The sequence below is a fragment of the Morchella importuna genome, assembly GCF_003444635.1.
Source record: "Morchella importuna strain M04M26 chromosome Unknown Morimp01GS008, whole genome shotgun sequence".
NCBI lineage: Eukaryota > Fungi > Ascomycota > Pezizomycetes > Pezizales > Morchellaceae > Morchella > Morchella importuna.
The window spans coordinates 1096706-1110588 of record NW_025763405.1 but is presented as its reverse complement, the minus strand read 5'-3'; the positions used below and the strand labels follow the sequence as shown (position 1 = coordinate 1110588).

Here is a 13883-nt window from a genome sequence, read left to right as displayed (position 1 = left end):
CTATTGCTGGTTGCAGCTCTAGTTTGCAGATCGGGGGTCGGACGGAGCTGGCTAGGTGGCTGGCTGGGTTGACATCGTATGGGGGTTAGTGCATCTAGATCTGCGAGCTAGAAATATCATGTTTACCTGTGCTTTTGAAGGAGTGAGTTCACAAGGGGGGTGAAGGTTCAAAGAAATTAAATTAGGGGGCAAGTGCCATCTACAATCATTATTCCGCCGTTTCGTTATATACAGGTAAAGAAAAGTGCTCTTTCAACTAGGACGTGTGGTGAGAGGTTTTTGGGCGTATGTAACGAAGCTAGATAGGCAAATATAATATCTATCAGCAAACTTATAGCAATTCAATACACCTAAAGAGGATAAAAAGCCCAGGGAGTAACTTACAATTTGGTGTAGACATTGATACTTGGGTCCTGGACGGCCTGGCGAATGTTTGCTACCAGCACATCAACCTCCTTCTTATCCCACCCCAGCATCCTCGTAAACATGGCGAGCGTCAATCCCTGTGCGCCAACGAGCAGCACTTCTCGTAGAAAAATACCTATTGAGTAACAAGCAAAGGTAAGTGAGTGACTTTAGTCGCGAGAAACCGCTACACCGACTCCCACCCGGCCCGGCCCGCCCAACACGACATACCCATTTCCTTCATATTATCGCCTTCAGCTTCCGCCCATGTTCTACATTCACACCCGCCAGTACCCCGTCAGTAAACACAGCTTGTTTCTTCCTTTTCTCGTCTCTCTCAACCTCTCCGTCGAAATGAAATAGAAAAAATGAAAGAAGGGGAGGGGGGGAAAATGGAATTCTTCATTACCCAAGCGGGACCTTGAAGCTCCTTTCTGTGACCTGTTTGAATCCGGCATCTGGCAAATCTTCTTTGAATTGCTCTGCCATGATCCACGTCACGCCGGCCATATCGGAGGCCTTATCGAAGTCGTTGACCCATTTTTGTAGAATGTTGTCACTCGTAAATGAGCCGTCGTCGCAATCGAAGGGTCGTGAATGATCTTTTAGTTCGATCCAACCGCCGGGTTTAAGAGTCCTTTAAATCGATATACAGGCCCCAACGTTAGATTCGGTTCGGACTATCTTTTCATCTTTTTCAACATATCCCCCATCCTCGTCTATACATGCACCCTCTCTCTTTTTCTCTTCTCTTCTTGGACCGACGCAGACACACACCGGAAAGCCTGTGCATATAGCTTCTTCCAGTCCCGCACTGCGCCAGACAGGTTGCGGATATGGATTAAATCAAAATGATTATCAGGAAAAGGCCACTCTTCCTCACAGTCGTCGATCACAAAATGAAGATTTGGTGGGACGTAGACTGGTTGGATTGGTGAGAGGTCGTTTCCGATTACTGTTGTTTTTGGAAGCAGACTAGTGGTGGTCAGTAAATTCTAAAATAGTAGCTAGTCTTTGGTTTGTAAAGATTTAGGGTTGTAGTAAATGAGGTAACGTACTCTGCTGTATCGATAGCCCAGATGCCTATCGTGACAAGAAAAAAAGGGTAAAAGAAACTAGATTAGCTACTACGCTCACTCTCCTGATGTTTCAATGTGAAGCTAGTGGGAAATTCCAAATGGGGTGATCTGTGCGCAATATGTGCGCACTAGTAATGACTGGGGATATGATAATCTTACCAGTTCCAGTCCCTACATCAAGAATCTGTATCAAACGTTAGAATGGTCGGAGACAGGAAAAAAGGGTATGCAAGAAAACCATTCACGATAATTAGTGAGCATTCAGGACCCAGATTCTTTCTAGCCAACGAAAGATAGCTAAACTCAATCGGGCCTTGAATTGCCCCTGATGTATCAAGCAATGGTTTCACCACCACCAACCACAAATCTCAACCCCCTAGCTAGCCGCACAAAGCTCCTCTAACCAATAACGGTAATAAACTAGTAAACGAGCAAACAACATACCCTTTCTGCGTTTGATTTATCAATTGGTGAGAGGAAAAGCTCACCACCGAGAGCAAGGTTCCATAAATGATGCATCAAGTCCAGTCGATCTTGTTCTTGCTCATCGTTTGGAAATGCCTACAGTTCAAAGTACTCGTCAGTGATGCTATCATAAAATCAAAGAAGCGGGGGTTTCTTCTTGTTCGCTCACATAGCACGCGAGCGGGTACGAATGATAGCGTCGCCCATTCTCATAAACATAGTCCGTTATAGACTCCGACAACGACATTGTCGACAGGACCTCTGAGACAGCATCGTCGTCGTCGTCAACATCATCGGATGAAGGTTCCTCGTCCGAAGAATACGTCTCTTCTTCATCTTCTTCCTCCTCTCCATCGGATGACAGGCTGTATCTAGAGGGGGCGATGCATGACAGTGTCAGTTGAGTTCCCCCTACACCGAAAGAATAAAGGCTATTTACCTCTCCTCTTCTCTACCGTTCCAGTCCATACAGTTACCCTCGTCGGCTTCGTCGGCGGATAAGGTACGAACAGTGCTGTTTATGTTCTCACGCACGTTTTCGGGCATGGTTGGTGCTTGAACAAGTGTTGACATGTCTCTCTCTACTCGGTTTATGATCCTCCCTGCTTTCGCCGTATGCAAATCGTATGCTGATGAGGTGATTGATGATAAATACTATTAGTGTGGTGCTCTATTCCTTCCTTGCTTGCTTGCTTGCGCTTTTTAGGGCTTGTCGGCACTCCCCGTGTCTTCTGTAGAGATAGGGTGACGAGAGAATCTATTTTGTGCGGTACTTATTGAATTATTAGTGCCTCCAGTCAAAGGGGCAAAACAAAAATAAAAATGCGGTAATATTTCTCCAAAATGCTGGTAGGTCCTGGACAAACTCTCCAGGCGATTAAAAATACCGACGGCGCGGATACCATCGACCTCTTTATATCTCTGTGGTACATAGCTTTTTCCAGCGGTGTGGGGATCCCGTTGGACAGAGCCAGTTAGATAGGCATGCATGTGGTGTAGGTTATGGTAAGTGTGGATGGCAGAGTGCGTTCAGGATACCTGCCTAAGAGCGCCAGCAGAAGTTATCATTTCCAATAGAGTACGCATACATTATGCCACCCATATGCATGCTTGCTCCTCTCTCGCACTTGCTTTTCTCCCACCTCCCACCTCCACCACCTCCACCTCCTCCGCTCTCTACCTCATGCCTGTTATGGCTCTCCACCTCGTTCTCGCTTAAGACTCAACTAGCCAACCCATGGATGGACGGGGGGGCGGCTAATCTACCCCAATCACATCATACACCGCTCCAGCACAATAAAAGCCGTTAGAGCAATAAGACTAGACACGCCATGCCCTGCCAGCCCGGACCGTCACCGCAACAGACTCGAAAAGCGCCCGTTTACGAAGAATAAACAGGTGGTGTGATTCAGGGAGCATGTGGTACTCCACTTCAGAGTTGAGTACCTACTGGAGAGTAGAGCACATATGGTAGGTGTGCACTCTATCTGGTAGTACGCCGCTGCTCCTGCTGCCGCAATATAGTAGCTATTATTATGATGATGCATTTATTGTATTTCCACGTGTGAGTTGGTTTGGGGGGGGGGGGCTGGAAATTATTTTTTCCTCCACGTCAAAACAAAGCAAAAAATAAAAAAATAAAAATGTCAGGATAAAAAGGAAAAAGAGACTGAAAGAGAGATACCTATGTAGACTCGTAGAGAGAGTAGCCACACTTGCCTGCGCCCACATACTCCAGAGTACGCAAAGAGAGGAAAGCATGTACCCTTCTGGCCCACTGACCTACCGATGTTGTGTATCAAATAGATCCCCCTACCCTGTATTAAACCCACCCATCCAATGGACCTTGCTCTGGACCCGGAAGAAGCCATATTCCGAGCCCTTGGTTGAAGATGCAATGCCGAGACGGCAAGTGGCACTGCCTACAGCTGACGATCTCGTTTGAGTATGCACGAACGCACGCACGCACGCACTCTCTTGGGAGAGATGTCGTTTGCTCAAACATTCCCTCCCTCCCTCCCTCCCGAGGCACAAATTGATCCGATTCGGTGGTCATTGCTTTGCTGGTTAATTTAGGTGTAGCGGATATGTTGTTCGGTCTGTCGGGAAAGCCCAGGGCCCAGGATTATTGCAAAAACTCGAAGAATTGGCTACCTGCGGCCTCCCCAACGATTGGCTAAATGGCATCGATCTGCATCAGAAGTTTCCCATATAGGTAATTTTGATCTGGCGCTACCTAGCCAATTTTTCGAGTATTTGGCTCCGGCGGTGATGGTAAACCCACTCTATGTACCCTTTACTAGCAGAGCAACGCAACGCACGCTCCCTCAATCAGCAGCTCATGCGATCGCGTTGATAGATTGCTCCGACCACGCGCTCGGGTTATAGCAACCTCATAAGTCCTTGCGAAATATCTCGGCCCGCTGTTACCGACAGCATGTATGGCTGGGCCATAGGTTTTTCCTTTTCCATATCTTATCTGTACCTGCATCGCCAATAATATAGCACAGTATTACAATAAGACAAGCGTAACTTGCCAAATGTAAACGTGCGGGTAAGTCAAAAGCTGATCAGCCAGTTGCATATGCCGCAGTGGAATAACCAATCAATCGATATTTACCACCTTAAGCATGCTCAATATTGCCTACACTATAAGTTGTGAAAGTAGGTCACATAACTAGAGTACTCTGCCCACATGCATAGTTAGCTACCATTTTTTCTGCGGGTCTGATTCGAGACAGATGCGTCTTTTACAACACACTATTTGGGTATTCCGTTTGTGTAGCTAGCCACCACGCGAAAGCCTGTAGGGCCGTTAGATTTCGGTACAGCAGTCTATTACTGGTTGGTGCAGGTATTCCCAGACTTCGGTAACAGGGAGCTCCCATGTTCATAGATCTTTGCATGCCGAGTACTTCAGAGCGGTTTAGAACAATAGTTTAGCCTTTTGCTGAATTCCTCGGCGCGTTGTTGCAGTTGATACATAAGCTAGGTATCGAGAAGGAATGAAACATGGCGCACGCTATTACCAGATTCCCAAGATGTTTGACATTGCGTTTTATATCATGCATGATGTCCAACCCAAGAGTTCACTCCAACCCACCACTCTTTTGGATTTGCCCGCGGAAGATAGAATCCTTGTGCCGGTTTCTGGTTATACGATTATCTGTTTCCTCGTTCAGACCCCGTCTATTCTAGATATGGTTATGAGCTTGGATGAAGGTGTAGAAGAGTGTGGGTTGCATAAAGCAGATTCGCGGTTACCTCTCAGATGCGCCAGCATCATGAATCATCATTCGCCATGTTTCAGTGCTTTGATGCACTATCCAGAGAGTCACCTGTAACTCCACAGATGGATGTTTCCTAGCCTACAAGGCCATTTATCCCGTTCAGTCCGATGTTGCGATACGTGTGTTCAATAACTATCCTAGGAGGCTTTCTACATACCTGACAGAAATTTATCTTCAGTTTTAATCCTAGGCTCTAACGAGATTCCTACTTCAAAGAAAATGATCGGGGGGATTACACACGCGTACGCCATATCAAATACTAGTGAATGTTTTCTTTTTTTTAATATGTCAACCGAATGGCAGCTACTTCAGCTAACCATCGCTTCTCCCAAGTTCCTTGGATACCCAATCTTCAATAAACCCCGCAAGTGATCTACTTTCTGTCTCCCGCGTCCAAAGAATCTGAACCTAGCCAGGTAGCTGGCGCTCCCGCTATTCTGGTGGTGCGTGCTGGATTAAACTGATTAAACTCCACCAATTTAGGAGTCCAAACCCTTATTGATCCCCCCTGCGTGGCTACAAAGCAACTATCCTCCAGTATCAAATCTCGGGTACTGGCTTCAGGCCCATCCTAGCCCTGCTTACTGAAATGCAGTCCTTTCCTTTCCGTATATGCTTGTCGCTCGTACCATCTCAGTTCATAGTAGCAATTGAACATTAATACCCACTCACGGCAAGTAAGCCCCCCGATGATGTATCATCGGAGCTCTCCGGGAAGGGAGTGGCAGATATTTTTTCTTCCAATAATTTTGTCTCGGTTTGAATATTTGTGGTACCCAAAACCCTGGTTACCCAGTCTTCTTATGTTCCTGCTGAGATCTAGGGAGGGGCATGTGAGTAGTCGGAAGAATTCTAATTCCGGCATTGTTATCTTCGATGTGGAGGTATAGAAATGGCCTACCTCCCAGTAGATTGTAGTCGAGGAATCCTAGATCAGCTGAATTCTGTCAAGTCGCCCCATATACTGTTTGAGATATGATCTAGACTTTCTATTGCCTATAAAGTACTGCTTTCTTTTGGGTCGGAGTGTTAATTTGCCGGTGTGATGGCTCACAAAACGCATGGATCTGGCTGGACATTAGAAACGCCTGCACCCTAATCGTCATCAACGGTACCATGTGCTATGAGGGGTGAAATATTAATACGTACTGGTTATGGTTAAGACAACTATTTACCTGATCTTCATACATATGAATGATGGAAAGAGCCAATGTCAGTGTTACCACAAAGCCCTGAGGTGCTGGCTATACATATGAGTAAATTTTGCGATGGTGGCCGGCCCCAATAGGACATTGTGTTGAGATCCAGTCGCAGTAGAGAAATCCCTGTAAAATATATGAATCGAACATTCCTGTTGATCCGGGGTAATGTTAGTGAACTTGGCGAGAGAATAATGTTGCATTCGCATATCCAGATTATTACTCCCGGTGCTAAATGCATTTCCTCTCGCTAGAGCCCACTGAATGATCCCTGCTGCGGTTGAGGTGGCCTGATTTCTGACTGTATATTGCCTGTGTTAATCAACCAAAGCTTGAGATCAGTATATCATCAGCTCTCACTCGTTGTTGTTTCCTGCCCAGCACAATAGGCTGCACCTCCTGCCTCAGGGTGGCTAGGGCGTTTGATCCAAGACTGGGTTTCTAGAATGACGCAAATCCGATCCACCATCATGCAGATTTTTCCCTCACTCCTCCTTCTCGATGGAGAAATATCAGGTCAGGAACACACACACAAGTCACACATAGTACCTATTTTCATCCTCTTCATCTGCACCCCTTAATTTGAGAACAATTTGCATATCCAGCCATTTGGTCGAGTGATCTGGTCAGCCCAAGTCAAACCTTATTCAACCGAAGTCTGATGATTGATGCGGGGCACCACTGACTTGGGATGGAAGCTCACGCGATATCATAAAGGTCATGCAATAGAGTCGGGTTACGCGCTTATTATTCACAGAAGTATATCGCGTGCCGTGTGTTCTAATATCAACTTGTTCACATTTAAACCAAAATGGAAACTTTCACCGCGACTCACCTTCCGGCCCGCCTACGCCACGTATCCGAAAGGTCTGCATGATATGCACCATCAATTCCAATAATGTGGTGGTCAAGCTCCTCGTTTATAAAAAAGCAAGATCGGCCAGCTGTGTTCAAGCCAGGTTGGACTGATAAGGAGAAACACGTTATTACTCCTCGATCCGTTATTGGTGGTATACCATGTCGATACTCGACTTATTGACTGAATTCGAACATTAGCCGGGGGTGTATGTTCTGCACCCTAAGGTTATACCTAGTTACTTTGCTCTACGATGGACGCGTTATCCATTCTTAGCCGCGCACAAGCGTCGCGGCAAGACGTTATTTTCCAATCCCTAGTCGGAGGCCCTTCTAGGTCTGTGCTTTTAATCTCATCCAGTTTCAAGCGTTGTTGAAATTGATCCTATGTTTTCTTTTTTTTTTTTTTCTTCTCGAGCGAGCCAAGGTTGATTTCGTTGATACATGTAGTTTAGGCACTCATGCACATTACACCCCATAAGCATTTAAACGAGTCAGGTTATTGAAAGATGGTTTTGGGATACCACACACCAGCAATGACAATGTCAGGCCTCAAATCGGTCATCGGAGCAGAGGTTTAGAACAAAACCGGTGAGATTTCACGAACAAACCGACATTTTAACAGAAGGCTCATGGCTTTCAGTGTATTTTGACGTTCTTTTCTTTTCAACCGGAGGAATATTCTTTTTGATCGACCCTATCCCACGATTCGTAAAATCAAGGGGTGAAATAAACGTCCTTTAGGTGAACTGATGTCAGCAGAACAGTCCTCCCAGAGCTATTGGTGATAAGCATCAGATGATTTTTGATTACATTGATTTTCGCCAACACTTGGACCCATCTATCTGGTTGTAAGGCTAGAAGGTTCTGTAAAATTTATCCCCCAATGATCTGTAAGTAAGCGCCAGGACTTACCATCAAGAAAAATTTGTATCTTTCTCAGTCACAATATTCCGGCCCGCCATAGGACCGTCGGCGTACTGCTATTGTCAGGGAGGGGTGCCTACTAAATCCTGCTCTCTGGGAGTTCTGACCAAATTGGATTTTTAGGGATTGTTAGTCATGGAAAACACGAGTGCTTTTTTTTTATTGGTTTTATTCCAAAAAGAGAAATTAACCTCCCTCACAATTAACGCACAGTCTCAAGTATATCCAAATGACGTTAGCTTCGAACCTTCTTCTGCTATCAATTGATAGCCCTCGAAAAATATTCGCAAAAGATATGTAGCAATACTAAACTCAGGGCGGTCAGCACGCACTACCGATCATAACCTTTCATGGTCGAACCCCCTTCTTACATTCCGTTGCCGCTTTACGACTGCCGTTCTCCGGGCATAAGCAAGCCATGTTTCAGTCAAGACACCTGAGTTAATCCTTTACCCTATTCGCATATCATGCCCGTCGTTATTTGTGGAATAACTCTCGGTCCTCCACAAAAATATGTAGAGTACCTACGAGTTTAGGTAGTACTGCAGTCATTCACTGTTACTCGACGAACGCTGCCTGTACCTACAGCCGTTAAATAACAGCGGAATTTGAGCCAATAGAAGTTGAAAGAATTTGGAGATCTCACAGCCTGGCTGTTTCGTGCCATAACCATAGCCCCTGTTTGCCAACAGGGAGACCTTGAACGACTGTAGCTCGCTAAAATACCGTCTGGTGCGTAACCTATATATTTTATCGACCTGTGTTACCACCAGACCTTGATAAGTAGGTGCTCGTAATGTACAGACACCATATTTACGTGTTCTGTTGGATGAATATATCTGGTGTTATCCTTAATGCCAGAAGACTTCCCTGTAGCCTAAATTCTCTAGGTGAGGTATTCCATACTGTCGATGCATTGACCCGTTTCAATCTTCACGATTAAACCTAGAATGATATGGTGTCAACCAATGGCCGAAAGCTGCTCACAACATTAAGTTTAGTAATAATGACTGGTTTTGCGAAGAGATCACATGCGAGGCGCGCCAATCAAGTGTCTTCATATTAGCTACTCTAGACCGAGGATGCGATTTTGAATTAGTCCAATGAGATATAATATATAAAATCGGGCCCAAATACCAGGTGCATGGTTTCCCATAAAAATTGTGAATGGGACCAACGGCCAGGATCCTGGGAGAGGGCTCCGGGGACTTGAGACCAAGGACAAACAAACCGATCCGCAGTACTCCAATAAAAAAAATTGTAGTAGATGCAAGGCAGGAATGCAATTTTACCTGTAGTTGAGCCAGGCGTACCGAGTGATGGTCCGTGAAATAGCATGTTTCCTTTGTTTTCATCTGCACCCAGCAAGACTATCCAGTTAACCTCAGGTACATGAATCCGGTAGCTAGGTGAAAGGCCCACTGTGTACAGGTACAGCTGTGCAATGAACGGAAACTTACTAATTCTATTATCGAGGTTCGCATATGAGTATTTTTTCGGATTGCCCCCCCCCCCCCCCACGCGGCCATGACAAAATACTGAAATATATTCCATCCATCAAGGTTTTCCAAGCACCATCGTTAGCTATTCAGATTAATCATAGAACGAGGGCGATAAATATGTAAATATGTAATACTCCCACCAAACTGATATCGATAACCCTTGTTGCCCTGTTTCATCTTAAATCCTTTCATCAGCTAACTGATTGCCGATGACCTCCTGAGGCGATTACTAAGGATATAGGAACCCTAGAGGATGACCATAGTTGTTCTCGGAACATTCAAAAAGTCTGAATCTGAGACTTCTTCTGATATATCGGTGTTGTTTATTGTAATTAACTCGGCTCAAATGATCAATCAACCTACTCTAAATATCCATCGTGAAAATTTGGAGTAACATTCCCCGTGGGGCCTTTACGTTCCCTTTCACGGAAGGCCTAACTTTCATCCCAAGCTGTGCGCTTTTCCGATCTCTCCCCGTGGTGGGGCCCTAATAACGATGCTTAGTGATGAGCTGGATAAGTAATCCCACAAGTAGTTAGTAATCGAGTGATCATCTGTGAAGTTGTTCGCCTTAAACCGAGCGAATCAACGCAGTCTGTCTGCGAGATAGATGCTGTGACTCTGGATGAAGGAGCGATGGAGAGAGGAAGAGGTTTGTGGTGACGTTGTGGAAGGTCATTCGAGGTGCGCACGTCAATGCCAAGTATTCGGTTTAGTTATCACAAAACTAGCGTTTAGCTTACTGGAATTAAGGGTCTGTTCGCTCCCGGCAATCTGGTTTTGAGTCAGCTGTTGTGTCTCGGATGCGGCGAGTTTGAACCGTACGTTCGGGAATCGGCCAACAAGGCCGTTAGAAATCAACAGCGTTGATAAGAAGAGTGTGTCTGAGTATATCGGGGTAGCCCAATGAGAATCCAAGGAATTCTCTATGGAGAGTTTGTTCAGCATCCCGGGGGTCAACGAAGACGGTGAGAACGGACACTTTAGCAAACGGACTTAAGAAGTCAGCTCTGAGCGTCCCGCTTTTCTAATCTCGGGATCCAATATCGCCAAGTTATCCCTGTAGGTAAATTCCGACGGCAACCCCGGACGACCACGTGGGAATGAGTTCAACAACCAAGCATCATGCAACATGAGGTTCAAGTGCAATAATTTGGAGATGCATTATCAAGAAGTAAGCCACGTACGTAGTTGTAGTTCGCCTACTAAAATCCATGTCTCTAGTTGATTCTATCTCACGATTGGATTATTATCTAACTAAAATAACCATATATGTTGCCATGGCGGCAATATACATGAGTTCATTAATATCAATTCCCATGGTATCTCTAGAAAGTCAAATCTCTATATGAATCTCGCCCATGATTTTGGGCCGACATGTTGAACTGCACTCTCGTGTGATACGCTACCAGTAGTGACGGTTAATAATACAGTCAATTATAGGCTGACAGAATAATTTCATTCATTCCCTAATTTATACATCAATATCTAATTCGAGTTGAGTTATCTTACTAGTTCATGTCAAAGCTTATTAAAACTTGAGGAAACCGGGAAAGGCCTCCGTTCTGACAGTAGCTTTGTCTACCTGTGCAGCTCTCATTGGTTAAATTATAAACCCGTCCGAAAAGGGTTTCTCAACTTCACCGAGTCCACTAGTTTCTACTATGATGGATAAAAGGTCTTTTTACTGTGTTTAACGCCATGATTTGATTGTCCGTCCTCATAAATAAACAAAACTCCAAAAAGATCATTATGCAAACAAAAAGAAATCTCTAGAAAGGAAAAAAAATCACAACCAAGACCAACTCCTCTCCTAACCACCCACCAAATTCTACATATGATTTTTCTTTTTTCTTAGTTCACAATCCCCGTCCCCGCAGTCGACTTCACCGGCCTGTTGAACCCAATACCACCAGTCGGCTTGACAACATAGTAGTTCTCAACAACCGCCGTTCCATTGTTTAACGCGTTCATCTGCTCCTCATTGCATCCTTTGAAGTCAGGAAGGTAGCACTGCGGCGCAGGCCCGAATCCCTCGTTCTTGGTCTTAGTAGTGCTTTGTGAGCCACCCTTGGTCGAGAATGCATCAAGCGCCTTCTCCTTTCCAGTCCCGATATCCATACCATTGTGGGTACGCTCAAAGATGCGGAACGAGATCTCCTGAGCATAGGCAGGAACCGCATGTCCAGCCTGGTAAACACGGGAGAACGAGAAGTTTCCATACTGCCTGACCTCGCCACCAACGGTACCTTTGCTGTCAATGATGTTTGTGTATCCTGCAGCCGCGAATTCCTTCTGCTTTTTGTGCTTAACCGCGAGACTGACAAGCTCACCACCGTACCAGTTGCAAGCATGGTCCCTGTCACCGTAGATCATTGACACCTTGACACCTTTGTCGAGGAGGTAACCGATATCCTCGAGGAAGCCGGGGCCGAAGCGGTCGTTAGAGGATGTAAATGCACGGCTGACAGCGGCAGAAGAGGAAGTGTAGTTAACACGGACACCGAGCTCGCGCTGGACGTTGGCGTCCATGAGATATCCCTTCCAGTGGGTCCATGGGAATCCATCGGTGTTGTTGTGGGTGATGTCATATCTGTTCCTTCCCTCGATGGCAACATACTCAAAGTCAGTGACTGGCTGTTGGTCGTGGACGATGCTGCAGACGCCCTTGTTCGCCTTCTCGATGCAGGCGCGGACGGTACCCTTGTCACCCCATGGGTCGTCTTTCATCAGCTTCTGGCACTCGAGGTATGCGTCTTTGCAGCCGCCGGATTTTGTGTACTGGTTAAGGAGGGTGCTAGCAATGGACTGGTTAAGGAACGGGATGTCGTAGGTGTTGTTTGCACCAAGGGTGTAGAAACCCGCGTACTGGGTTGGGTAGTCGATGCATCCAGAGACAACACCGAGGGTCTTCACGTTGAGCTTTGCGGGCTTCTCGGTACGGCCGCGGGGGGCCTTGAAGGTGTTGTTCCCGATCCTCTCGTTCGTCTGCTCGAGGTAGGCGGAGAAGCGGGGGGCGAAGTGACCACCGTATGATTGACCGTAGATGGAGACCTCGTCGAGCTTCTTGTACTGCGAGAAGGCCTCGGTGAAGGTCTGCATACCGTACCAGAAGGCCTGGGCGGCGATGTCGGTGTTGTTTGCGGTGTTGTTGACGCTGAGCGACGGGAAGGTGCCGACCATGTAGGTAGCGTTGTTTGACGGGATGGTCTCAGTGGCGGTGAAGTTCTTGAGAGTGTCCTTGAAGCCCTTGGCTTTGTGGTCGAAAGTACGAGTACCGTTGTTAAGGGTATCGTAGGAGAAACCGACCTGGACGGGCTGGTCGATGAAGAGGAGATTGGTAAGACGATTCCAGGCGAATTCACGCTTGACGGTTGTCTTGGAGTCGTTCTTGACATCGCAAGGGCCGACCTCTTCGAAAAGACCGTTCCTGTTAAGTACATTAGTATTATCTTCTCACCAAAAGCAAACATATAGAACTTACATGGAAGACGATCCAGGTCCACCGTTCATCCAAACTGTCAATGGTGCATTTGCAGAGTCGTTATGAGCCTCAAAGAACCAAAAGAAAGTGTTGATTGGGTAATCTTGTTTATAATCAAGTGTGTTTGGCGGGATCTGAATATATCCAGAATAAGACTCCACATTTGGGGTCTCTTCGCAAATGTTAGGGTTGCGGTAAGAGATTGAAACGCCAGGAACACGGGTGGAGTTGAATTTGACATCGTCTTTGGCTGGCTGAGGGAAACGTGCTGAGGCAGACTTGGTGAGGTATGCAGTAGCAAATAGAACTGCCGCAGGGCCTGAGTAGCTGAGGACGCTTCTCATTGTTAATATTTATTGGGTTTTATTGAATGAATATCGGCTAGCGATATATGGCGTGAGAAAAATTTAGATGAAAAGAAAGAGAAAAAGAGGAAAGAAATGAATGAATGGACGACTAGCGCTCCAATGGAAGAAGAGAAAGAAAGAGAAAAGGAAAGAGAAGCTGCTATTGACCGATGATGAGAGAGAGATAGTATAAAGTGACAACTGAGATAGAGGAATATATACATCATCTCATGAATACCAAAGCAGCTCGGTTAAGGGTAGCTATTTGCAAAACCTCAACCGGTCAAAGGTATTTCACGGCGCAGTAGCATTATTCTCGTGAGAGTGCTC

At 46.0% G+C, this 13883-nt stretch overlaps 4 protein-coding genes across 4 annotated transcripts; all 4 read right to left on the bottom strand.

The window, feature by feature from the left end:
• Window positions 1-51: 51 nt before the first annotated feature.
• On the bottom strand, window positions 52-2495 carry LAJ45_03770 (uncharacterized protein; the record flags this gene model as incomplete). Its single annotated transcript, XM_046113354.1, has 12 exons — window positions 52-63; window positions 127-131; window positions 264-298; window positions 385-541; window positions 637-677; window positions 815-1042; window positions 1183-1380; window positions 1464-1488; window positions 1644-1668; window positions 1929-2045; window positions 2119-2320; window positions 2389-2495. The coding sequence occupies 12 exons, from the start codon at window positions 2493-2495 to the stop codon at window positions 52-54; spliced, it is 1152 nt and encodes a 383-aa protein (XP_045973647.1).
• Window positions 2496-4598: 2103 nt separating this feature from the next.
• LAJ45_03769 (uncharacterized protein) lies at window positions 4599-8211 on the bottom strand (the record flags this gene model as incomplete). Its single annotated transcript, XM_046113353.1, has 7 exons — window positions 7471-7477; window positions 7529-7542; window positions 7738-7751; window positions 7825-7844; window positions 7909-8031; window positions 8107-8150; window positions 8209-8211. 7 exons carry the CDS (start codon window positions 8209-8211, stop codon window positions 7471-7473), a joined length of 225 nt encoding a protein of 74 aa, XP_045973646.1.
• A 268-nt stretch (window positions 8212-8479) lies between these two features.
• Window positions 8480-9558, bottom strand: LAJ45_03768 (uncharacterized protein; the record flags this gene model as incomplete). Its single annotated transcript, XM_046113352.1, has 8 exons — window positions 8480-8526; window positions 8592-8611; window positions 8674-8744; window positions 8792-8796; window positions 8867-8961; window positions 9027-9042; window positions 9127-9165; window positions 9513-9558. The coding sequence occupies 8 exons, from the start codon at window positions 9556-9558 to the stop codon at window positions 8480-8482; spliced, it is 339 nt and encodes a 112-aa protein (XP_045973645.1).
• Window positions 9559-11576: 2018 nt separating this feature from the next.
• On the bottom strand, window positions 11577-13550 carry LAJ45_03767 (uncharacterized protein; the record flags this gene model as incomplete). The annotated part of the gene is made up of 2 exons (XM_046113351.1): window positions 11577-13152; window positions 13207-13550. 2 exons carry the CDS (start codon window positions 13548-13550, stop codon window positions 11577-11579), a joined length of 1920 nt encoding a protein of 639 aa, XP_045973644.1.
• Window positions 13551-13883: the final 333 nt, after the last annotated feature.